Here is a 26,420-nt window from a genome sequence, read left to right as displayed (position 1 = left end):
GCTTGATCTTTAATGGACGACTCTGCAACCTTTACCTTTCATTTGATTCAAACTGCATTTAAACTGTTAAAAATCTCCAATTTAATAACAATTACGGTACCAGGGCTGGCAATAGGCACAAAAACACAAGACTGGCCACACAGTGTCAGAACAAAGGTCCATCTAGCCCAGAGGTCCCCTATGCAGTGCCTGCGGGTGCCATGGTGCCCACCGGGGCATTCATGAGCATCCGCCAAAACATCTGGGCTGGACCCACCCCCAGCGCGCAACACATGCGCAGTGCCAACACATGACATGTGGGCGGCCCTGCTCCCAGGCGCGCAGCGCATGCGTGGCCCCAGCCCCGGAAGCGTGGAACATGAGCGGCCCCGCCCCCGGGTGGCTGGCAGCCATGAAAGGTTGGGGACCACTGATCTAGTCCAGTATCCTGTCTTCTGACAGTCTACAGTATCAGGTGCCCCAGAGGGAATGAACAGAACAGGTTCTAACAAACAGAAGCTATAGGCACCATTCTTACCCATACTAGCTAATAGGTTTGATGGACCTAACCTCCATGAATTTATCTAGTTCTTTTGTGAACTCTGTTAAAAGTCCTGGTTTTCACAACATCCTCTGGCAATGAGCTCCAGGGGTTGACCATGCATTGCATGAAGAAGTTAGGTCTCCTAAATTGCAAGAAAACTCAGTACAAATTCAGAAATAGTTCCAGGTCAATCAAATCTGCATTTTTTTCAGTGAATAAACAGCAATATTCAAAATTTTATAAGTGCATAATTTTAATATAAACATGATAATATAATAGATTTCACTTCTCTTCACATTCCAAATAACAAAAGTAAAGGAAATATCATTTTTGTGAACCAATGCTAACTAAAATATATTGGCAAAACAATGCAATGTTCAGGACAGCAAATGTTTCTAAGGTTCTCAAAATATTTAGTGACTTTCATTATACGAGTCACTGAAAACAATGTGAGACAGACATGTCCAAATTTATTTATAAAGCCATGACTTCTTGAATCAGTGTTTGTATAAAAATACTGGGATGGATTACTAGGGAGGCAAATGAAGCATACCGAAGTTGCTAATGAAGCACGGGATTTAAATATCCCACTCTTGATTAGCATATTCGCAGCCGGTCGCCATTTTAAAATGCCGGTCACCCGAATTAACTCTCCGCGTGTAGACGCGGTAGTCCGATCTAAAACCCTTCTCTCGAATTAACTGTTACTCCTCATTGCACGAGTTCAAACAAGGGGCAAGTGTAGACATACGCTTACTGGGAGTGGCTGAACTAGAAAAACTTTACATCTTTTACAAAAAATGACAACTGTTGCAATCAGTGACACAGTGTGTGTTTGAATACAGATCTATATTATACCAATAGACAGTGTATGTGGCTTTTCACATTTGAAGGGTGGTAGATAATTTTTATGTTATTTAACTGTTTAGAAAAATACTTCGAGAACACAAACTTGAAATTCTTTCTATGATAGTTTTGATGTTCCCATTGTCCAGGCATTTTTCATGTGTTGCTAGCTCTTGTCTTAATGTCAGATTAAGAGCTCTAGTTTAGTGCTTATATTACACCAGAGTGTCAGTTTAGGATAGATGTAGTATTGAAACCAGTTTGCTGGTTTGGGGTAAGGAGGGTTTTAGCTTTTGATTTTTCACTAACGTCAGGTCCAACTTGTATGCACAGACACAGGCACAGGCTAGCATAAGTGTTGCCCCATTTGTTGGTCTAAGCTAAAGGCTGGAATCCTTTTGAGGACCCAGTATGTAGTGTACAGTTGAGGCCAAGATTGGAGTCTGTCAAGCGTGGGGCCAGCTTGTGAATTTGGATTAGTGCTGGGCTACCAGGAATTTAGGGCTCTGGCCATGGCCAACTTTAGGCTGTTTTATGGGATCTATCTAAGATTGTGTTTGGGTCCTTTGGCAAGGGACATTCTCACCTCTTGTGAGCACTCTTTGGGGGATGGATGTGAACCTGAACACTCTCTCTCTTGTTGCGGTACTCCCCATCTACCGTTGCCTTTGTTAGGTGGGTCTTCAGCGGGTTAGTCCTCCAGCCAAGTCATACACGGTCAATATGTATGAACACACAAACCCCTTCCAGGGTAAAAGATCAAAAAATAGTTGTCCCTGTGCTCTTGGTAATGTCTCTGGGCTCAGTTCTCAGCGTCTTCTCAGATAGCTTTAAGTCTGTGTCTGCCCTGTTATAGAGAAGTGCCCCAAGGGCTCTGTCCCTAAAGAGTTCTTAAGTCATGCCCTTCATTTGGATCTCTAAAAAACCTCATCTCCTGGGGCTAAGGCCACCCTACCAGTGGCCAGGGGGAGGGGGACCTGGGTGGGTCAGCTACTCCAGGTTACAACCCAGTGACCCTATAATTAGCCATGTGCTGCTTCCTGCAATATTTTCTGCTGCTATTCCCTTGGCCACTTCCCAGGCAGTTCTTTCCTCTTCATCCTTCCCTCAGGGTTGAAGTTCTTCCTCCCAGAATGCCAATGTTAGCAACATCTGTCTTCTGGTGCTCCCTGAAAATCTATTCTCTCCCCTGATTGGTGTTAATGTCCTGGCAATTGGGTTTGCCATTGTCTTCTCAGATGCTCCATTGATATGGCAACTAAGGCCCAGACAGCTAAACAACACTTACTTCACTTAGGCTATGTCTCCAGCTGTGCTACTGTAAGACCTCTCAGTGTAACTGCTCCATGCCCACAGGAGAGAGCTCTCCTATGGACATAAGTAAATCACTTCCAACCAGTGGCAGTAGCTATGTTGGTAGGAGAAGTTCTCCTGCTAGCATAGTGTCATGCACATTTACCACTTATGCCATCAAACTTAATGTCACTAAGGGATGTTTTCACATCTCTGAGCAACACAAGTTTTGCTGACATAAGTGATTACTGTAGACATGGCCACAGTCTGTCATGAGAGCAAATAGTCCCCATCCCTCCTACACTGGGCAACAATGCAACATATGGGGGAAACTGAGCCACACTCAGGACTTATAAAAATATTACAAAAATTCCCCTTTCATCACACCTTGTATTTTCCAGAAGTACAGATTTATGAACAGCCTCCACTAAGAGCCCCAAAATCAGGTTCAATACAGAAATAATTTTGCTCCCCTTTTGATGTTCAGGGATCTACCAAAATTGTAACTGCCATTTTTTTTTGGCATTGCAAACCCCAGTTCTTGCAATTCATTTTAATTACACGACTAGATGATGAGCAGCAGTCTCTCCCTCTCCCCAGTGATTCCCTATGTTTCTCAAAGATTGAAAATTATGTGAAATTTGAAAAAGGTTAATACAGCTCATTCTAGAGGACAGCACAATATTGTGTTTGAGAAATAAAAATTAAAAGTAAGTTAGATTCCTGTTCTGTATTTTGCCTTCCAAATAACGAAGGGATTCACAGCCAGAAGGTAGTGCTTATCTTTGTTATGAAGTATTATTTAATATAGGTTTATTTCACATGTAATTGCTTGAGCAAGTCACTAACTTAAGTAGGTACAATGTCTTAGCCCTCATTTCTTCAAAATTCCTTTCTGGATATTTCACTGAAGGAAGGATTTGGATTGCTCTCATATTTTACAAATTCTGCAAAACAGAGTTTTGGGGAAGTCTCTTGCCATTGATCCTTGGTACCTGCTTATCACCTGGTGGGTGGTTTTTTGTTTTTGTTTGTTTGGTTGGTTAGGGAGCTTTTTCAACATAGATGTAAAATGCACTATAGTTGGTAACAATGAAAGTAATAAAAATACAATGTAAAGTAAACTTTTTGTTTTATTTACTTATTGTAAATCACTAAATCACTGTATTTGATGGACTCAGAAATGTAAAATGGTCATTTATATTGAGATACATTAAAACTATTCTATAGTGCTTACACTATTAGCTAAAAATTTATCCTTAATTCTGGAATAGGGTATTTTGTTGTTTTTAACATCATTAAATGCATTTGTAATATTTTATTTTGCATTTTTATTTTACTTGTTTTCATTTTAGGAGTAATATGAATAGCTCTGTTTGGAATATGAATTCCTATAGTGAGTATATATGTTTACAGAGTTTCATATTACTGATTCAGACAATATATGACATTACAAACATGGGAGATAAAGGTTATAATGATTGCAAAGTGATGTGGTAAATATTAGAATTACAGACGCCCATGCAGCTCTCTGATCAGGCCAACATTAAGCAACAGCATCTTCCCCAGCAGGTGTATTAAACAATATAGCCAGTTCTCCTTCCATAGAAGCCTGAGGCACGACCAGTGTGATAAAGAGGAGAATTTGACCAATGAAGTAGAAATTATTAAGAGAACAATGACTGCATAAAATTACAAACCAGACTCTGGCCTTCTTTGTCACAACTATTGTTGGTCGGGAATTTTTCAGTGCAATAGATTTTCATCAGAAAATGCTGATTAGTTGAAACTGAAACTTTTTGCAGAAATAACTTGACTATAATAAAAGTTTCCTTGTGATGAGAGTCCCTTAATCACTCAGGCTTTGTCTAGACTTCAGAGTTTTTCCCGGATACCACAGATATCTCGGAAAAACTCTTCGGCATCCAGGAAACGTGTCCGCTTTTTCAGAACAGTATTCCTCATTGTATGAGGAAGAAGGCTCTTCCAAAAGAGGAGGTTTTTCTGACATTTGGCCCTGTGCAGAAAGGCCAAATGTTGGAAAAGCCTCCTCTGAAAAAACAAGTGGAAAAAGGTACCCAAATGTAACCTGCAATTTGCGTATTTTTTTCCAAATCTCCTTCTCCCCCTCCCCCCGCAGTGTAGACATAGTCTCAGCTATTGCCTATTCTGGTGCTCTGTCTCTCCCTCTCAACCTGAAATTCCATGCTGGATCATGAATCAGGTAGAAAAAATGTGAAATCTTAGAATTTTTTTCAGGCATTAAAAACTTTTTCTCCCCCATTGTACTCACACCCCATTAAATAATTCTCAAGGAAAGAGGAACCAGTATGAAAAGATTTATCAACAGATATAAAATCCATGCAGAGACTCTTCATGTCCTGTTCTGACCCATAATTCCACAATTTAGCAACATTTGGTGTTGTGTTGCTCAGACATAGAATCATTTGGACGGTGTTTGATAAAATAATATTTAAAGTAATTTTAATCAATTTCTTTAGAAATCAATGTCCAATTTTCTGCTTTCTAGGAGGGAGGCCGCATGGAATCAATATTTCCCCATTGCTAAACCAACTCAGCTTCATTATCTAGTGTGCAGATGTTAATTAAAGTACAGTATAAGAGTTCCATCAAAATCTTAAGGGAAATGGTCTCTTTATTTCTGAAAGTCCTAGCCTCTTACCATGGGGAAATCCATAATTTAGCATTCTAAATTAACAGGAGTTAGAGGTATGTCATCTGAATTTTAATAACACCATTGATTAAAATCTCATTTTTAATTAAAATAAAAGGTGAAGGAACATTTTCCTATCTGCTGATTAATTGGGACCAAATTAATTGTTCCTGCTGAAATATTTAAGAAATCCAACAAAGAATCCTTTGGAATATATTTATGATATGGAAAAAATTCATTTTATGAACCTACAGTAAATATAACAATAATTGATGCAGACTCCATTTATGCATCTTGATACAATCTGAGAGGGAAAATAAAATTATCTTAGCAAATATATATTGTAACTAGTCAATAAATATAGGTGAAAAATCTCTACCCATATAGCTGGGAGAAAACATTCTCTTCTGGCATCGAGAATTCAATTCTGGCTTTTTAAACTTGTTTGTATATAAATTCAGCAATGCTATGTATATTAATATAAGATTTCTCCATCATGAAGTAGAACCCACTTAAAAGCACACCCGACTGAAAAAATACAGCAGTTAGAGACAAAAATTTGGCCTATTTTATGTAAGCCTATTGAAGGTGAAGAAAAGGGAGCAGGGATTCTCACCATTTCAGCACACCCTACACAGGTCTTGATACCAACAGGCTTAAAGAGGGAGGAGAGATTCATAGACATGTAGATTCAAGACCAGAGAGGACCATCATGATCATCTAGTCTGACCTCCTGCTTAACACGGGCTGTAAATTTCACCCAGTGATTCCTGCATTGAGCTGGATCTTATGTTTCAGCTACAAAATATCTTTTAGAAACTCTTTCAGTCTCGATTTAAAGACTTCAGATGATGAAGGATCTTCCACACTCTTGGAGAAAGTTGCAATAGCTCATTGTTGAAAATGCTCCTTATGCATTCCCTCTTATACACTGGATGCACTCCACTCCTTAAAAGACTATGCCCCCATTAATATATGGGGACATTAGTAGCATAATGTCAAATACCTAATACCACATGGCACCACTTACATCAGAGATGGGCAAATTCTGGTCTGTGGGCCAGATCCAGTGCTCAAGGTTAGTCCCTGGCGGGCCCCCACCACTATCTTTACCTGTGCTTTTGCAGGGATTGGAAGATTGCAGCTTTTGCTGTTCACGGCCAATGCAAACGGCAGGAAGCAGTGTCCCAGTCCATGCTGCTTCCCACCGCTTGCATTGGCCGCAAACAATGATCCATGCTCAATGAGAGCTGTGATTGTCCAATACCTGCAAAAGCACAGGTAAACATAGCAGTGGCAGCCCGCCAGGGACTAACCCTGTGAACTGCCATTTTTTATTGCCCCACCCCAACTTACATTGTACTGTTTATAAAATCAGTTTCAATTTTCTATTCATATGTATTGCCCTGAATGGATTAGTAATACATGATAGGTTTGTCATTTTCTGCATGTAATTCTGTGTCACCTGCTAGAAACATTGTGTTGCAGAATAGGGTCCTAAATGTGACACTTCTGCCTATGCGTGCTATTCGCCTGAGAAAAGGACTGAGCCCTATGTTAGGGAATGAGTCTTTTTTTTACATCTGCCTGCATATTATGCTGCACAGAGGGCATTTCAGAGAAAACAGATCTATCAGAACTGAGACAGTCCTTTTATTCTGAGAAACTTCTAGTCTTTCTTTTAACAAAACCTTAAGGTTTATTTTTATATACACACATACCTGCCAATATTCTGTTCTGGAACTCAGAGTACAGTGATACACCAGTTGATGTAGCTTAGGTATCCTCCTTTGTTATACTCTGATTTGGTGTTCCGTTCCGTTCTACCAGTATATGCTGCATTACAATACCATATACTAACTGTGTCAAGTGCAAAGTTTTTAAGTTTCATATTTTGCTTCCATGAACACATTTGTTCACAGAGGGTCTTATTTATCTCTATAGCTAATGAATTAGATTGTTTAATAAGAGACTTTTTGTCCCATCCTGATTTGATCTTATCGTTAAAGAGCCTGTACCCGCCCATAGAGACTGGCAGAGTGACGCAGACAACGGCCCAGAAGACCATCACTCCTTAGGGACCAGTAGACTACTATGTCATATTAGTGATGGAGATAATCCCCTTCTGTCACCAAGCTGCTCAATCTTTAGTCAAAGCCAGAGATTTAACTTGGACACAGACTCGGCCCCTTCCTCACCAAGCGCTCAACCTTTCATGACGTAAGAAAATATATTTTTAACTTTAATTTTTATTATATTTGTACAGTCTAGAACATATGACTCTTCCCATTTCTTAGATATGGTCATGGAATTTGCTCTAAACAGGGATGTTTCATAATATAATATAATTTGGCATGGTTAATTTGAAATACTACAAATATGATCTAACGTTTTCTAATGAGAGAAAAGTATAACATTAGCTGAGATCTCAGTTAATTATAGTTTAGTAATGACATTTTTAAAGATTAGTTCATAATGAGCCAAAAAAGTAAACACAGGATTTTTTTTTTTTAAAAAAAGGTTCTTAAAGGTCTAATTCAGAAAATTTCAATTGCAGTGGAATTACTGCATGAGTCATTCTTTGGAATTGGAAAGTAGTGTCACAAAACATCTGAATAGTCCTGTAAGTCCTTTTTGGAAATTCTAAGAATTAATTTAATGCTAGAATTGTTTTCTTTAAATCCTAAAAATAAAGTTTAGTCAATTATAAATAATCAAGCCTGTTTATTCATAAATGTAAAAAAAAATCACACATGAAATATCCTACAAAATAGATAAGCCTGTTATCAGTAAGGAAAGATTCTCCATTGCAACTCTAGAGTCCTTTAGAATGTAAGAAACTATAATACTGAAAAGGTGGTGTTTTTAATAATTTCTTGGTAATTTATGGTAACTCACTCTTTCATGAGCCCATCTTCTTTTTAAGAGACAAAGTTAAAATGGTACATTTATCAATAAAAAAACTTAAAAATAACATTTTAGTCCATCAAACCCAGTTTTGGCACATGGAGATTAGCCAGAACCATTTTCAGTACAGCTGGTTGAGAAATTTCTGAATGAATCATTTTCTATCAGAAAAAGCCATTTTGCCAAAATCTAATTTTTTTAGTGGGATTATGTTCATTTTGACAAAATTTTATTTTTTTAGATTATAAGGATATTTGTGTTTTGTAAACTAAATTTAATATTTCCTTTATTACATTATAAATTGTGTAGTATAAAACAATATAAATTATGCAATATTAAAACATCTAACTTTTAATGAAACTTTTTAATTTCATTTAAATGAAATGTTTTGATTTACTCATAATTTTTTTTTCTGAAATTTTGATTTAATTCTGAGTTGGAACAAAATAAAGTTTGAAATGTTAGAATTCCTTGTGGATTGGAAATTCTGAGTTGTGACCAGCTCTGATTTTCAATACAGGCAGTCCCCGGGTTACGTACAAGATAGGGACTGTAGGTTTGTTCTTAAGTTGAATTTGTATGTAAGTCGGAACTGGTACATATTGTAGGGGAAACTCTAGCCAAACATTTCTCCAGAGCTCAGTTTTATTCTCCCACACCTCACTTCCCTCAGTCCTTTATTCCCAAGTGGAGGTGTCTGCTGAGAAAAGCTGCTCCGCCTCTCCCTGGTCTGCTGGGGGGGCGCTAGCTTCGCGTCTCCCTGGTCTGCTGGGGGGAAGCAGCTAGTGCGGGGTTGCCTCACCCCATTTGTAAGTAGGGATCCGATGTAAGTCAGATCCATGTAACCCGGGGACTGCCTGTACTACATTTATACAAGTTGGTAGCAGTAGATAATGATAATCTACAGAAATCATGATAGGCTGCATACTGGTCTGTTTCGGGAAGAAGATATCTTTCAGAAAAAAAGCTTCTTTGTCATAGAAAATAATTACCAATGCCAGAAAACCCCCCTCTGTTTTTTCAATTTACTTTCGGAAGAATGCGATTGCAGTGTGGACATAACTCAAGTTTTGTCGGAAAACCAGCCAGAGAGTTATCCAGAGAGTTCCACAGGTTGACTGTGAAAAAACATTTTTTTTGTTTGTTTTACATCTGCTGCCCATAAATTTAATTGGGTCATCTTCTTGTGTTATGTTAGTGAAGGAATGAATAACATTTTCTTATTCTATTTGTCCACACCATTCATGATTTTCTAGATCTCTAGCATATACCCCCACCCTTTAGTAATTTATTTTCCACGCTGCAAAGTCCCAGTTTTGTTAATCTCTCCTCATATGGAAGCTGTTCCTTATTCCTAATCATTTTGGTTGCCCTTCTCTGTACCTTTTCCAAATCCAATAAATCTTTTTTTAGATGGGGTGACCAGATCTACATACAGTATTCAAGATATAGGCATACAATTATTTTATATAGAGGCAATATGGTATTTTGTCTTATTATCTATTTCTTTCCTAATGATTCCCAATATTCGGTTAGCTTTTTAGTTTTCAAACTGCCACTGCACTTTGAGCAGATATTTTCAGGGAACTAGCCACAAGGATTCCAAGATCTCTTTCTTGAGTGGGAACAACTATTTTGTATCTATGGTTAGGATTATATTTTTCCATGTGCATTACTTTGCATTTATCAGCACTGATTTCCAACTGCCTTTGTGTTGCCCAGTCAGACAGTTTGGTGAGACCCCTTTGTAACTTTTACATTCAGCTGTGGATTAGTCACTGTTTACCTCTTTTTTAAGAACATTTATAAGGTTAACAACAGTGATCTAAATGTAGATCCCTGCAGCACAACATTTTTCCTTCCTATCTTTTAAGTGGAGTACCTGGCAATGTTTTCATGATGATCTTTCAATTATATGAATAACCAGCCCTTATTCTTAATCATCCTGCCCCTTCCTCTTCTTACAACAAACTCTCTGCTCCAAAGGCAAAGCTGCAAGCAGCCCAATTTTTTGCATTTGAGAGCTGCCTCTAGAGTCAAGGCTTTGGGCTTTAAGCAGACCCCAATCATGAAATCCAGGGGTTCAAAGGTGGAAAGGCCCCTTAGATACCTCAAAGAGCTTTTCCTGCTGGGCTTTCTCCAATGCATTCACATACCTTTTGTAATTTTTCTTTTTCAGAATTGGATGCAATACTCCAGATGAAGTGTCACCAGTGCTGATTAAAGGAGAATAATTACTTACCTAGGGTATGTCTACACTGCCACCCTAGTTCGAACTAGGGTGGCTAATGTAGGCATTCGAAGTTGCAAATGAAGCCTGGGATTTAAATATCCCGGGTTTCATTCTCATCTTGACGAGCGCCGCCATTTTTAAATCCCCGTTAGTGCGGACTCCATGCCTGCGGCTACTCGCGGCACGGAGTAGGTAGTTCGAATTAGGCTCTCTAATTCGAACTACCGGTACACCTCGTTCCATGAGGAGTAACGGTAGTTCGAATTAGAGAGCCTAATTCAAACTACCTACTCCGTGCCGCATGTAGCCGTGGGCACGGAGTCCGCACTAACGGGGATTTAAAAATGGCGGCGCTCGTCAAGATGCAAATGAAGCCTGGGATATTTAAATCCCGGGCTTCATTTGCAACTTCAAATGCCTACATTAGCCACCCTAGTTCGAACTAAGGTGGCAGTGTAGACATACCCCTAGATCTGCTAGCAATGTTCCTAGTAATGCATCCCAATATGTCATTAGTCTTCTTGGCTGCAAGGGTTCACTGACTCATATCCAGCTTCTCATCCACAGTGATCCCCAGGTCCCTTTCTGCCAAACTGCTGCTTAGCCAGTCAGTCCCCAGCCTGTAACAATGCTTGGGATTCTTCCGTCCCAAGTGCAGGACTCTTTGCCTGTTCTTGTTGAACCTCATCAGATTTCTTTCCACCCAATCCTCCAATTTGTCCTGGTCACTCTGGACTCTATCTCTGCCCTCCAGCATATCTATTTCTCCCTCTAGTTTAACATCATCCACGAACTTGCTGAGGATGCAATCCATCCTCTCATCCAGGTTATTAATAAAGAGACCCTAGAACTGATCCTTGGGGCACCCCACTTGAAACTGATTGCCAGCCAGACTATCAAGCTATTGATCACTACCTGCTGAGCCTGACAATCTAACCAGCTTTCAATCCACTTTACAGTCCATTTATCCAATACATACTTCCTTAGCTTGCTGGCAAGAATACTGTGGGAGACCGTAACGAAAGCTTTGCTAAAGTCAAGGTATATCACATCCACTGACTTTCCCATGTCCACAGAGCCAGCTACCTCATTATAAAATCAGTTTGGTCAGGCATGACTTTTCCTTGGTGAATTCCTGGTCACTTTCCTCTCTTCCAAGTGCTTCAAAATGGATTTCTTGAGGCTCCCCTCCATGATTTTTCCAGGGACTGAGGTGAGGCTGACTGGTCTGTAGTTCCCTGGATTGTCCTTTGTCCCTTTTTTAAAGATGGTCATGGCCTTTGCCTTTTTCCAATCATCCTGAACATCCCCTGATATCCACAAGTTTTCAAAGATAATGACCAATGGTTCTGCAATCTCAACAGCCAACTTCCCCAGCACCCTCAGATGCATTAGGTCCATCACCAAGGATTTGTGTATGCCCAGCTTTTCAAAAGAATTCTTCATCTGTTCTTTCTCCACCGAGGGCTGCCTACCTCCTTCCCATACTGCATTGCCTAGTGCAGTAGTCTAGGAGCTGACTTTGTCTGTGGAGACAGAGGCAACAAAAGGATTGAGTACTTCAGCTTTTCTCACATCATCTGTCACTAGGTTACCTCCCTTATCGAGTAAGGGACTCACACCCTTCCTGATCACCCTCTTATTGCTAACATGCCTGTAGAAACCTTTCTTGTTACACTTCACAGCCCTTGCTAGCTGCAATTCCAATTGTGCTTTTGCCCTCCTGATTACATCCCTGCATGCTTGAGCAATATATTTATACTCCTCCCTAGTCATCTGTCCAGGCTTCCACTTCTTGTGAGCTTCCTTTTTGTGTTTAAGCTCACCAAGGATGCCCCCGGTAAGCCAATCTGGTCGCTTACCATATTTGCTTCTCTTGCTGCACATTGGGATGGTTTCTTCCTGTGCCTTCCATAAGGCTTCCTTAAAATACTGCCAGCTCTCCTGGACACCTTTTCCCCTCATGTAAGCATCCCAGGGAATCCTGCCCATCAGTTCTCTGCGGGAGTCAAAGTCTGCTTTTCTGAAGTCCAGGGTGTGTATTTTGCTACTCTCCTTTCTTCCTTTTGTCAGGATCCTGAAATCAACTATCTCATGATCACTGCTTGCCAGGTTGTCACCCACCTCTACTTCCCCTACTAGTTCATCCCTGTTTGTGAGCAGCAGGTCAAGCTGTGCCTGGCCTCTGGTCAGTTCCTTTAGCACTTGTACCAAGAAGTTATCCCCAACATTCTCCAAAAACTTCCTGGATTGTCTGTATACTGCTGTATTGGTCAGAGTGATTGAAGGCCCTTATGAAAACCAGGTCCAGTCATCTGGAAGCTTCTCTTAGTTGTATGAAGAAATCCTCATTTACCTCATCCACCTGATCTGGTGGTTATAGCAGACACCAACCACAACATCACGCTTGCTTCTCCCATCTCTAAACTTAACCGAAAAATTCTCAACGGGCTTTTCTCTGATTTTATACTGAAGCTCTGAGCAATCACACTGATCTCTTACATTCAGAGCAACTTCTTCACCTTTTCTCCACCTATCCTTTCTGAACAGTTTATACCCTTCCATGACGGTGTTCCAATCATGTGAGTCAGCCCACCAAGTCTCCATTATTCCAGTGACATCATAGTTCTTTGCCTGTGCCAGGACTTGCAATTCTTCCTGTTTGTTTCCCAGGCTTCTTGTGTTCGTACACAGACACCTTAGATAACTAGCTGATTGCCTGACCTTCTTAGTACGAATAGGGTGTACCTGCCCATTAGACCTTCTTCCTTGTGTTTCTTCCTGTATCCCACTTCCCCACTTAGTTCAGGGCTTAGGTCACCATCCCCTAATGAACCTAGCTAAAAGTCCTCCTCACTAGGTCTGCAAGCCTGCCTTAAAGATGTTCTTCCCTAACTTTGTTTGGTGGATCCCATCTCTTCCTGGCAATCCTTGTGCCCGGAACAGCATCCCATGGTCAAAGAACCCAAAGTCCTCTCTCCAACAGCACCTTCACAAACATGAATGTACTTCCAAAATTTGATGATCTCTACCTGGACCTTTTCCTTCAAACAGGGAAGATGGACAAGAACACAACTTCTGCCTCAAACTCTTTGATCCTTCTTTCCAGCACCACAAAATCTGCAGTGACCTACTTAAGGTCATTCTTGACAGTATCATTGGCTCCTACATGGAGAAGAGGTAGTGGTCTGAAAGCTTGATCAGTCTCGGAAGACTCTCAATCACATCCTGAATTCTAGCTCCAGGCAAGCAGCACACTTCTCAAGTTTCTCAGTCTGGACAGCAGATGGATGACTCCGTTCCCCTTAGGAGGGAGTTCCCAAACAACACCAGCCATCTCCTTCTTTTGAGAGTGGTGTTCATGGAACTCCTATCCCTAGGACTGTGCATCCCATGCCTTCTGGTAGATGGAGTCTCCCTATGGTCCCTTCCCTCAGAGTTGTCTGCCAAAGCATTCTCCACCATAGTATCTGTGCAGAAAGCCTGAAAGTGATTACTTACTTTTATCTGGATTGGGTAAACCTGAATTGCCTTTCTTCTCCTGGAGGTCACATGCTGCTAATTTTCTTCCCTGTTCTGCATGACTCTCCCTGGTTCTTCTGCAACCAGTACTTGCAGTATTGAATGCTGCCTTCTATCCAGAAAATCTTCATCTTCTCTGCTGGAACTCGGGGTGATACTTGGGTCTCTAGTCCTTTAACCTTCTCTTCCAATATGGAGACTAGCTTGCACTTTTACAGATGTATTCTCTTCTGTGCTCTGGGAGGAAGACAAACAGCACATCCTGTACAGGTCACAACAGCTGATCTCTCACTATCCATACTGTCTTCCTTCTGAGAGACTCCTCAGTTGTTGTATTGATCGTACCCTGAAGCTTGAAGGCGAGAAGAAAGAGAAGCAAAAAAAAAAGGGGGGGGGGGAAACCTCACCAATCTCTGTGGGGCTCCTGCAAGGTACAGTCCCAGGCAAACTCCCTCTGTTCACTAAGTTTGCTCTGGCTAGCTTTTTTATAAGGCTGCTTTCTTGAAGCAGGTGACCTTCTCAAAGTCTTGTCTCCAATCCTATCAGCCCCTCAAAGTCCACCTGGACTAAAGCTCTCCCAATTCACACTTTTCAAATGGTCACTCTTTTCCAATAGCCAAACACATAGTCAAACAGTCCCTGCAACCAGCACCAGTCAAAGGGTCACAGACAGACAGGCATTTGGATACTCACCCCACCAGCTCACAGCGCAGCCCCCTACTGTCACAAATGAAGTGCCATTTCTTGTTCCCATTGTGCATGTTGCATCATATCTTACTGCACAAATAATTTGATCAAATTCAGTAGAATCACTCAAGGAATAGGTCGCTGTTGCTAAGTTTGAGCCAAGGTATCAAATCTGGCTCTTTAGGTGGGGTTTTCAAAAGTGAGATCAATGTGTAATCCTTTTAAGAATCCCACAATTAATGACAAAGTAAGGTAGGAAAGGTGAGAGTTCCCTACTAAACATTATACCATCTTCAAAGAAAAACAGATATTTCACACATTTACTCCATGAAATAGATATTTCAGCCATTTCTCTTTGTGTCTACCTGTAATAGAAACATCTGTAAAAGCTGGAGTTCTAACACAATCTACATGTGATTTAAAATAAAGATGGCTCTGTGTGGCTATAGTTCTGATTTCACGGCATGAGGTCAGAAGTGTTAGTTGCACTAATATGATTTTATTACTTCTGCTTTGCAGGCCAAGAAGCTCTTCCAGGTGTAATTGTGAGGACTGCAAAGAACCCCAGACAGTAATGCAACTTAGCAAACATCTTCAAAGTCTCAAGAGGAAGATCAGGAAGTTTGAAGAAAAGTTTGAACAAGAAAAAAAATATCGGGTAAGAAAGCAGAGAAATAAAATGGGATGAGTGCTACAGAAGGATTCCATGTATTTATTATGGTCCTTAAAGGCGTAGAACTGCTTCTAGCAAAATAATAGAAAAAAATCATATCTTAATGATTACAGGCCATAATTGTGAAGCTTCATTTGAGTTACCTTCATTGGGCAGTATCCATCAATCAGAATGTGTGATGATAAAATGTAATTACTTTAAAATATCCTGAAAACGTGTGTGACTAGGTAGGTAGATGGCCAACTTTGGGATTGGAATAACACTCATGCACACTAGCTGGCAAACACAAATAAACACAGAGGCAACCTTGGAAATAATAAAAATGAAAACAATTTGCACCTATCCCTTTTTTGTGGATACTTGAGTAGTATTGGGAAAAAACACTGCTCTGGGAAGCAGAAGAGGGTAACAAGAGCAGTAGTCTGTAGATTAGCTCAGCTACTTTAATAATACTTTTCTGATCTCCAGGAGGGTAAAGGAAGAAAACACATGGCAATCACACAGATAATAGTTCTGTCAATGGGTATATTATTTTAATCATCAGGATCAGTCCTGAAGAGTATGGCGGTGATCACATCACTGACCTCCGGGAGGGTTGGGTAAGCAAGCAGTCCTTCAGGATACAGAGAGGTGTCCATCTTAGTGACCTCACAAAGACCTGGGATACATGAGCAGTGCTACTGGATACAGGGTGTGACTCAATAGGTCACCTTGCCTGGTACAGAGAGGGGAGCATTGAGTGTGTGACCTTAAGACTCAGTCAAGTGGGAGGAGAGTGAATGAGTCTTCTGGTCAGATACAGCAGAGGAAGCAGTTAAGTCACTATATGACTTTTTTTAGATACAGGCTTGAGGCAGATGAACTAGGCAAGTAGCAAGGCTTGCAGCATTTCCCCTGCTTTGCCCCACTCAACACTCCCACAAAGCCTTTCCCTTTTACATACTGTTTATATTTTTGAGGGCATTTGGTCTTTTAAAAAAAATCTGTTTTGATTCTGTGCATCTGCTACTGTGCAGTAAATGCTGATAGGAAGCAAGAAAGGGAGGAGATGAAGGTGGTGAGAGACATAGGCAATGAGTTATATGGGCCCGTGGTGACCATGCTCCACCAATATTCAAGAATATGGGCCTAGCTCCACCACTGTTTGCCTTCTACTTTCAGAGATGGAGGATGGAGTGGGGCAGCTCTCCTAGGCCCTGCACTTTGGAGGCCCCCATGCTTCAGCGGAATTTGGGGTTCAGGGTGACCAGGGAATTAGTACTGAGCCTGGAGCTGGCAGCAGAGAAAGACCTGGCTCAGCACACCCTCCTCCACTGGTTCCTGGCATCACTCACAGGAGGGGCAGAGGCTGGAAAGAGGCAAGGTGGGGTTGGGATTTTGGGGGAAGGAGTAGAGTGGGGGCAGAGCAGAGTAGGGGGGCAGGTTCTGCCTGCTTCTGGTGCCAAGCCCCCTGCTTTGTGCCCAGACTGCTCTGTTAGGGCATACTGTTGTGATCAGCCTGCCCTTCTCATCGTTAAATGGGAGATGGTCCTGAATAGATCCTGATAAATACCAATAAGGTCCTGGGAGGGGATCTTTGGCTAGAAATGTTGACAGAAACATCTCTAGTGGAGGAGAGGGGCTAGAGGGATAAGTTACAGGTCTGTTCTTTTTTGCATGAGGGAAATCAGTATGTCTCATCATTTGCTATGATTTTCATTAACATACAATCTTTGTTCTGGAACATTTTGTATTTTAAATTAGCTATTTCTTTACTGGATATGTATATCAGGAGTGTTGTAAGAATTCCTGCTACATCAAGCAGAAGTTTGGTTTTCCACAAACAAGCTCATGCCCATATTGAACCTTATGCATATGAATCGGTCCACTTAGGGCAGAAGAAAAGGAATAGTCCCATCATCAGTTCTTTTGTGTTTTCTCACATGCAGCCTTCACACGGTGATAAAACTTCCAATCCTGAAGTCCTGAAATGGATGAATGATTTGGCTAAAGGTCGCAAACAACTCAAAGGTATCTAGGAGTATATAGTTTAATTTTTTTGCACGTTGGGAAATTTCAGAATACAGGTTGAATCTCTCTAGTCCAGCACTCTCTCCGTGGTCTGGCATGATTTTAGTTAGCTGGATGTTTAGTTATCATGGGCGGGCCCAAGTTTCCTGTGGTCACATAAAGTTTGTTTACAGTCACCAGTCCTGGCTCTCAGTGTTCTGTGCTGTTATTTCACTCTAATTTACCCCTAAATGTCATGTAAGGGCCCAGTAAGCAGTGGAAGTGTTGCTAATGCTGCTAGACATTATTGACCTCTGTGGTTTGGCAAATTCACTGGTTCGGCACCAATCCAGTCCCAAAGGTGCTGTACTGGAATATTTTTAAAGCAGTGCTAATGCAGTAGGAGCATTTTGGTATTTGCTTTCTGCTCTTTACCCCCTACTTCTATTTGCAAAGGCCTGGTATTAAGTCTCCTTAATGAGAGAAAGATGAAATGGCATGTCCAGTGCCAATGTCTCTCAGCCATGCTTGGGGAGTCAGTTCAACTGAAAAGGAGAGCGCTTAGTCATAACTATCAACAATCTTGCAAACACAGATACATTTTTAAATATTAGCCTCAAGGTTTGTTTGATGATTCAGCATTATTAACATACAGTATGTAATTGCAAAGCTAATGGTTTATTATAGTGATACCATTCACATTGCAATAGTAAACTGAGTTTGTTGAATTTACATTACAACATTCCATTTTATAGCACTTATTTGGTCATAAACTAGCCTCTGGGTTGAAATGTGATGTAATACCAAAGGTCAAATTTTGCCCTTGACAGCCTGTGGGTGGCTCCATTTATTAGAGTGGGGAACAACATGGCTGTGTCTAGACTGCATCCCTTTTCCGTAAAAGGGATGCAAATTAGACACATCGCAATTGCAAATGAAGCGGGGATTTAAATCCCCCCTGCTTCATTAGCATAAAAATGGCTTCCGCTTTTTTCCGGCTCGGAGCTTTGCCGGAAAAAAGTGCCAGTCTAGATGTGGATCTTTTGGAAAATAAAGACCCCTTATCCCTCATTATCCATTTTATGAGGGATAATGGATCTTTCAGAAAAGGCTTTATTTTCCGAAAGATCCATGTCTAGACTGGCGCTTTTTTCTGGCAAAGCTCTGAGCCAGAAAAAAACAGCAGCCATTATTATGCTAATGAAGCGGGGGGGATTTAAATCCCCACTTCATTTGCAATTGTGATGTGTCTAATTTGCATCCCTTTTACGGAAAAGGGATGCAGTCTAGACACAGCCCATATGTTTATCCAAGGAGAAAATGTAGTCACTCTTGATTTTTTTTAAATAACCACAAAATGCAAGCTATTTTTAATGTAGTAAAAGAATAATTTGTTTTAGATGCATTTTTGCCTTAAGTGAATCATAGTATAAGGTTTCAATACCATTAAATATATTTATAAAATGTAATTATTTAGGGTTGGATGAGATTTTGATATGTTCCCAGAGGATCTAGAAACTCAATTCCTATTGAAAATCGATAGGAGATGGGCTCCAATCTCATTTGAAAATCCCTCTCTTAACTTCAGCTGCATGGACAGAAAACATTTTAAAATAAAAATTTTAACAAAAGAAAATCAAAATAACTGTAAAATGGCCAAACTACATGAATAACTTGTAAATTGCCACTTGGAATTGATTATCTTTCAAAATAATAAAATCCAGTTTTCATACACATCAAAGGCTCAGATCCTGCAAATGCTGGAGCACATACTTAACATTAGTAGCATTGATTTCAGTGAGTGTTTGCATATTAGGTACTTTACAAAGGAAGAAAGCATCATTAGTGCTATTTTAGAAACAGGGAAACTAAGGCAGAGAGAGGTGAAGTGACTTGCCCAAGATCAATCAGTACACCAGTGGCAGATTCAGGCTCCAAAGGGCCAGTCCGCTGCCCTAACCATATTTCCCACTTTCCACATCCTTTGGTTTGCCCATGTTGTGCTTATTCAGGGCAGGAACAATATGGGTGTCTTTAAACCACCTTTATCCTCCCTCCCCAGGCTGGTCACCACTGTAGCATCATGTTACAATAAGATCATTGATGCCCTGTCCGATGCTGGAGGTTATTCTGGCTGTGAAGATCAACCAGGCATAGTGGCTGCCTGGCCTGTTTCCTTGTCCATGGTCACAAATGCTATTTCAGGGGCTTGAATAAGTGGTCGTGTGGGGTGCTGGCTGCTCTTCGCCTATGAGTGGTGGGTAACACCCTCCCTGCCCCACCCTTTCCAACCAAGCCCCCCCACTGTGGTTGCTGCTAGCCCCTGCCCAGCCTCCACCCCCATCCCCCATTGTGGCTGTTGGACCTTGCCCCCTGCCCCAGGGTAGTGCCCGCAGTCTGGGAAAGTGCGACTCCAGCCTCCCACAGCCCTGAAACTCTGGAGAGCCAGCAGGTGGCATGGACACAGCCTCCCCTCGCCCTGGAGTGCCAGGCAGGGAAGCCAGGAGACACAGCCACAGCTTTCCCAGGCTGTGCCTGCTGGCGAGACCCCCAGCCATGAACCTCCCCACACTCTGCAGCCAAGCTGACAGCTCAGTGCTCGGTGGGGAAAGTGGCCCCGGTGCTAGGACAGGTGGCATGGTCCCCAGTCTGCCTGCCCCAGCCTCTGGCATGAGACCAGCAGGCTGGAGGAGGGAGCCTGAAGGAGTCTGGTGGAGCATGGGCAGGGCAAGTAGAGGCTGTCTATAATACCAGCCCACCCATGTCTATGCCACCTGGCAACTTCTGCTGTTCATGCTGCTCCTGATTCTTGCTTGCTTGAGTGAATGTGTCAGTTAGGGGCAGGGGATTAAAAATGCAAGTTAAAAATGATTAATTTCATAAATGGTTGCGATATGTCAACAAACCAATGCAAGGAGCCAGTGTGTTTTTTTAATATAACAGGAACCCTTCTAACAAATATGTATTAAAAACTCATTTGCCAAGTAACTTGCTTTTTTGGAACAGAGCTTAAACTCAAAATGTCAGAAGAGCACAACTGTACCCCTCAAGCACCCCAAAGAATTGTGCAGCATGAGAGCACTGTCACGTATACGGAGACTAAAAAGCAGGAAGCAGGAAGTACTGAACTAAATCCGTCCATTGAAGAAACAATGGATATTGTATTGAAGCAATTAAAGGAGAAAAGACAACAGCTTAACCTCCCCGAGACAATAAAGGTATGTCTGTTGCTTGTAGAATAATCACATCTGGGGACAATGCATTTTTGCACTAAGATCACTGAGCTTAGCACACTTTTTCTGGAATGGGATTCTAGGGAGAGTTGCGAGGACAAAGAAGGGCTCAATTTACAAAGAAACTTATTCGTGTGGTGATGCTCAGCAGTACCAGACCTATTTTTTAGACACATATATGGTTACGTCTACACTGCAGGCTTTTTGTGCAAGAACTGTTTTGCACAAGAGTTCTTCTGCAAAAGGTCTTCCACAAGATCATGTCCACACTGCCATATGCTTTTGCGCAAGAGATGTGCTTTTCCGAAAGAGTGTCCATGGCAGTGTGGATGCTCTCTTGTGCAAGAAAGCTCTGGTGGCCATTTTAGCTATAGGGCTTTCTTGCGCAAGAAAATCATGTTGCCTGTCCACACTGCCTTCTTGTGGAAGAGCTCTTGTGCAAGAGAGCTTATTCCTCGTAGGGAGAGGAATAACTTCTGGAGGAAGCCCTGTTTTCTGACACTGTACTGTAAATTTACTTGTGCAAGAACGTGTGTACAGTGTGGACACCTGGCAAGCTTTTGCGCAAGAATGTAGCTCTTGGGTCTGTCTAGACTACAGGGTTTTTTCGAAAAAAGTGGCCTTATTTCGAAAAAACTTCCCCTGCATCTAGACTGCTGCCGCATTTTTTCGAAAGTAAATCGAAAGAACATGGCAGTTTTTTTGCAGCGGAAAACCTTGTTTTACGAGGAATAACACCTTTTTTCGAAAGTGCTCTTTTGAAAAAAGGTGCTATGTAATGCAAACTGTGCTTTTTCAAAAGAGAGAATCCAGACTGCTTGGGTGCTCTCTTTTGAAAAAGCAGCTTGCTTTTTCGAAAGTATAGGTTGTAGTCTAGATGCTCTTTTTCGAAAAAGCCTCTTTTGAAAGAGGCTTGCAGTGTAGACATAGCCCTAGAGAATCACTGGCTGGGATTTCAACTCACGAGTCAGGTGCCTGGGCTTCCTACACAATGAAGGGAGAGAGGGGACACCTCAAAATGGAATTCACATGAACCAGCTTGGTAGGCTGCTCATGCCCAAATGAAACAGTGGGAGATGCAAAGTGTGTATGGTAAGCCCCACCCCTCTCAGAGAGGAAAGCATGGAAATTAAGGCTGCACAGAGGATTTTCCTTCAGCATGAGATTCCCAGATGACTCCCCTCCCTTGGTGTTAGGCATGTATATTATTTTGGAGGGAGGAGAAGGCAAGTGGGAGATGCAATCTCCCTCCCAACTCTTAGCCCAGTGGTAAGAATACTCACCTGGAATGTGGGAGACCCCTACTTTAAAACTCCCATCTGCCTGAGAGGAGAAGGAATATGAACTGGGATCTACTATGTAACATCTTCTCTAATTCCATTAGCCTGATGAATAGGACTTTGAATAAGTTCTGAATTGAGTATAATAGTCTCTTTTATCCCTTTCATTGATGTGTTCTGTGTCCGGTGCATTTGTGTCATTGGGTTTCATGGATTTGAGTGGTGTAGTAAATCAGAAATACCAGTGTCTATTTCATGGTTGCAGTCTGCTAGACTCTAGCTGTTGCGATTCCAATGAGGATTGTTCACCTAGGTCGTGAGGAGGAAGTTGCTGCTGTAACCTGGACTATTGATATAACTTCAACTGATTAGCATGCTGTTACCCTTGCCTCTAGTTAGTCTAATTTTGTATACTGCTGAACTGAGTTTATCGATGGAGCCAAGCCTTCCGAATCACCGATTACACAGACCATGCTCTGGTGCTTTGATAACAACATTAATTGGTCACCAACCTCCCGAGTATTCTCTCTCAGGTTAGTGTCAAAGTAGGCCTTTGCCTTGTGTCTGGATTTCCACAGTCTATCAATTATTTGCAAATGGACCTGATTTAAATGTTCTCACAGATTCTTCAAGTTGGCATCAATTTTTATTCCCTTCAGTTGAGTGCCACTGGCATGCCAAATTAGGTGTTCAGGTATTCAGATCATTCAACCTGTCATTGCCTCAAAGGGTGTTTTATAAGTAGAAGCAGCTGGTGTTACTCTCAATGCCAGAAGAATCGGAGATCTGAGAGTATCCTAGGTTAGACCTGTTGGCATCAACCAGTTTCCTCAGCATAATTTTTATTGTCCAGTTGGATTATTGCACCATCCCAGATGGCTGTGGCATGTATTGGTATGTATTGGACATTAGTCTCTCTGGGTATGTCTACACTACAGCACTAATTTGAACTAACTTAATTCGAATTAGTTAATTCAAACTAAGCTAATTTGAATTAGTGCATCTAGACCTAAAAACTAATTCAAATTAGCATTTTGCTAATTCAAACTAGCATGTCCATATTGAGTGGACCCTGAACCAGGGTTAAGGATGGCTGGAAGCAGTGCCGGCAGGGCATCAGGTTAGGACTTAGAGCGTGGAGCTGCTGCCTCAGGCTAGCTAAGGGCTGTGATTAAAGGGACCCGACCCCCACCCCGGACAGACAGTTCTCAGGGTTTCCCGCTTGCTTGTCTAACTCGATGAGGGACAGCAAAGCAGTCCTGTCTTGGAGTGCCCTGAATGCCCACACTCGGCAAATCACAGCACTCGGACATCAGCCTGGCTGTACTTGCCACAGGCTGCCATCTGGGAGGTCAATCGGGGGCCTGTCAGGATCCCGGAGGCCCTGCAGGAGAGCTTCCACCCCGAGGAGCCCACAGAGACACCCCAGTTCTGATGTACAAAATAAAGGACACGTGTGTTCAAAAATAGAAACTCTCTTTATTTAACAAAACTGGGGGGGGGGGTGATTAACCTCTGGGGAGAAGGAGGTGGGAGAGGGAAAGAGAGGTGGAAGAGGGGAGAGGGAAACCTGGGAGGAGGGAGCTGGAAGAGGGAAGCCAGGGGAAGAAGGAGGAGGGGAAGTATAAAACTCCATATCTTCAGTACTGTGTACAGATGTGATCTCTTCACCTCAAAAAAGATATTTTGGCCTCAGAAAGGGTTCAGAAAAGGGCAACTATAATGATTAGGGGTTTGGAACAGGTCCCATATAAAGAGAGATGGGACTTTTCAGCTTAGAAAAGATGAGACTGAGGGGGGATATGATAGAGGTCTATAAAATCATGAGTGGTATGGAGAGGGTGAATAAAGAAAAGTTCTTCATTAGTTCCAATAATAGAAGGACTAGAGGACACCAAATGAAATTAATGGGTAGCAGGCTTAAAACTAATAAAAGAAAGTTCTTCTTCACACAGCGCATAGTCAACCTGTGGAACTCCTTGCCACAGGAGGCTGTGAAGGCTAGAACTAGAACAGAGTTTAAAGAGAAGTTAGATAAATTCATGGAAGTTGGGTCCATGGACTGCTATTAGCCCGGGGGTAGGAACGGTCTCCCTGGCCTCTGTTTGTGGAAGGCTGGAGATGGATGGCACGAGACATATCGCTTGGTCATTGTCTTCAGTCAATCCCCTCCAGGGTAGCTGGTGCTGACCACTGTCGGCAGATGGGCTACTGGGCTAGATGGACCTTTGGTCTGACCCAGTACGGCCATTCTTAAGTTCTTATGTTCTAAGCTCAGGGTCAGGGGTCTCACTCGACCACCTTGATTTTCATGCAAACCTGCTCCTGGTTCACATGTGGACTTTGGTGGCCAGGCTGGCAGCTATCCTGCCCCAGACTGCCACTTTCCTGTGCCTAGTGCAGAGGTCATGGACGTTGGAGGCCTCCCCCCAACCCTGGATGAGGTCCTCTTGTGGCCCCGGGCAGGCTCCTGGGAGCCACCACCTGGTCCCGGGAAGAGGCAGAGGGCTGGATGGCAGTGGGTGGCTGGCTCGTGCCGTGCCAGGTGCACGGTCTGCTGGCTGGGTGCTGGCAGGCTTGCACCTGGCATAGGCACCGTAGCCAGACCGTGCCCCTTTAAGGGCTCCAGGGCCGGGAGGGAGGCAGATGAGTTTCCCTAGTTGTGCCCAGAGTGGCCACCAGGGCAAGCTGGGAAGGGCTAGCCTCCCACTAGTTCGAATTAAGTGGCTACACAGCCCTTAATTCGAACTACTTAATTCGAACTAGGCGTTAGTACTCGTAGAATGAGGTTTACCTAGTTCAAATTAAGCTCTCCGCTAGTTTGAATTAAGTTCGAACTAGCGGTTTGCCTGTGTAGCGCCTATCAAAGTTAATTCGAACTAGTGGCTGTTAGTTCGAATTAACTTTGTAATGTAGACATACCCTTACAGATTTAAACTAACAGAATTAGCCAAGTGTTTTCTAACACTAAGACCTCCATAGAAACTTATAACCATCTCACCCTCAAACTGTTCTTATTCCAGATAAGTCTCCAAACCAGAGAAAATCCTTCTCTCTGGTGTCTTTGGTTCATCCTCTCAGGTGTGCCATGACAACCAAAGACAAAGAAAGTGCCAGCTCCCTATTGTTTTATAGATTCCACCTTTGGGCAGGAATTTTGTTTCTACATTCCACTCTTGCATGGAAAAATCACAGCTCGTCAGGCCCTACCTGTTGGGAGGTCACATGGCTTCCTAGGATCAACCACTGCTAAGACTAAAAGGACAAAAGAAGCTGTTTAGAATTGACCAGAACTTGAGGGAAACACTCTCGAGGGCTTGCCTTTGCACTCTTAAAACCACAAACCACAAACCACAAACCATTCCATACTCCAACTTTACACCCAAGAATGATGCATATACCAATATATGATAGACAGATCCAGTGGTTTATGACATTAAGATTGACAGGTTACATGAGGCAATTTGTCCCAAGTATCTTTGAGTTATGCATATTTGTGTCCATAAGTCCATTTCATAGAGCATGGGGGGGGAGGGGTCCATCACACTTTATTAATGACCTGGATGAGGGGATGGATTGCCCCCTCAGCAAGTTCATGGATGACACTAAGCTAGGGGGAGAGGTAGATACGCTGGAGGGCAGGGATAGGGTCCAGAGTGACCTGGACAAATTTGAGGATTGGCCAAAAGAAATCTGATGAAGCAGCCTCGGGCCAGATCTGGTGGCTTGGAGGACCAGGTTTGGCTACAGGCTGCATCTTGCTCTAAGGCATCTCCACATTGACATAAAGCAGTCCTCAATCTATTAAAATGTGATGTTCCTGGGTGTTTTCCAGGTACACATCATATATATAGTAGCCCAATGTCTGTGAGTATGTAAGGGTATGTCTACACTACCACCCTAGTTTGAACTAGGGTGGTTAATGTAGGCAACCGGAGTTGCAAATGAAGCCCGGGATTTGAATTTCCCAGGCTTCATTTGCATATTGCCGGGCTCCGCCATTTTTAAATGCCCGCTAGTTCGGACTCCGTGCCCGCGGCTACACGCGGCACGAACTAGGTAGTTCGGATTAGGCTTCCTATTCCGAACTACCGTTACTCCTCATGGAATGTGGAAAGTGGAACACAGCCCCGCCCCCTGGCCATGTACATCACCGCCCTGATCCCCTCCCTCGCGACAGCCTGGCTAAGCAGGCAGCACTCAGCCGAGCGCCACGGTGGGAGGGAAAGAGGAAGGGGGGCTGGGAGAGATGGAGGTGAGAGAGAGGCAGGAGGAGGAGGAGAAGAGAAAGGTGGAGTGAGAGGCAGGAGGGGGAGAAGAGAAAGAAAGAGACTGAGAGAGAGGCAGGAGGTGGAGGAAAGCTGAGTGGGGGGAGGCAGTAGGAGAAGAGAGAGAGAGAGAGAGAGAGAGACAGAGTGAGAGAGCTCAGGAGAAAAGACCTGAAAATCCCCTCTTATGACGGGCAAATTGGCTAGTCTGTAAATATTTGAGCAGAGACAGGCATATAAAAAACACAAGACTTCCAGCTCATTAATTCCAACATGTCTACAATAAGCTGCA

The 26,420-nt window shown here is 42.5% G+C and overlaps 1 protein-coding gene across 5 annotated transcripts in view; it reads left to right on the top strand.

The window, feature by feature from the left end:
- FAM13C (family with sequence similarity 13 member C) overlaps positions 1-26,420 on the top strand; it is a 189,389-nt gene that overhangs the window by 119,501 nt on the left and 43,468 nt on the right. For all 5 annotated transcript variants that reach the window (XM_075934855.2, XM_075934854.2, XM_075934852.2 and 2 more), the window contains exons 8-11: positions 7,346-7,556; positions 15,205-15,343; positions 17,287-17,368; positions 20,354-20,565. In XM_075934855.2, coding sequence (XP_075790970.2) covers positions 7,346-7,556; positions 15,205-15,343; positions 17,287-17,368; positions 20,354-20,565 — 644 coding nt within the window. The remainder of the gene's footprint in view (positions 1-7,345; positions 7,557-15,204; positions 15,344-17,286; positions 17,369-20,353; positions 20,566-26,420) is intronic.

Source organism: Pelodiscus sinensis, chromosome 8 (genome assembly GCF_052426305.1).
Source record: "Pelodiscus sinensis isolate ZL-2025 chromosome 8, ASM5242630v1, whole genome shotgun sequence".
NCBI classification, from domain to species: domain Eukaryota; kingdom Metazoa; phylum Chordata; order Testudines; family Trionychidae; genus Pelodiscus; species Pelodiscus sinensis.
This window is presented reverse-complemented; position numbering and strand designations above follow the sequence as displayed.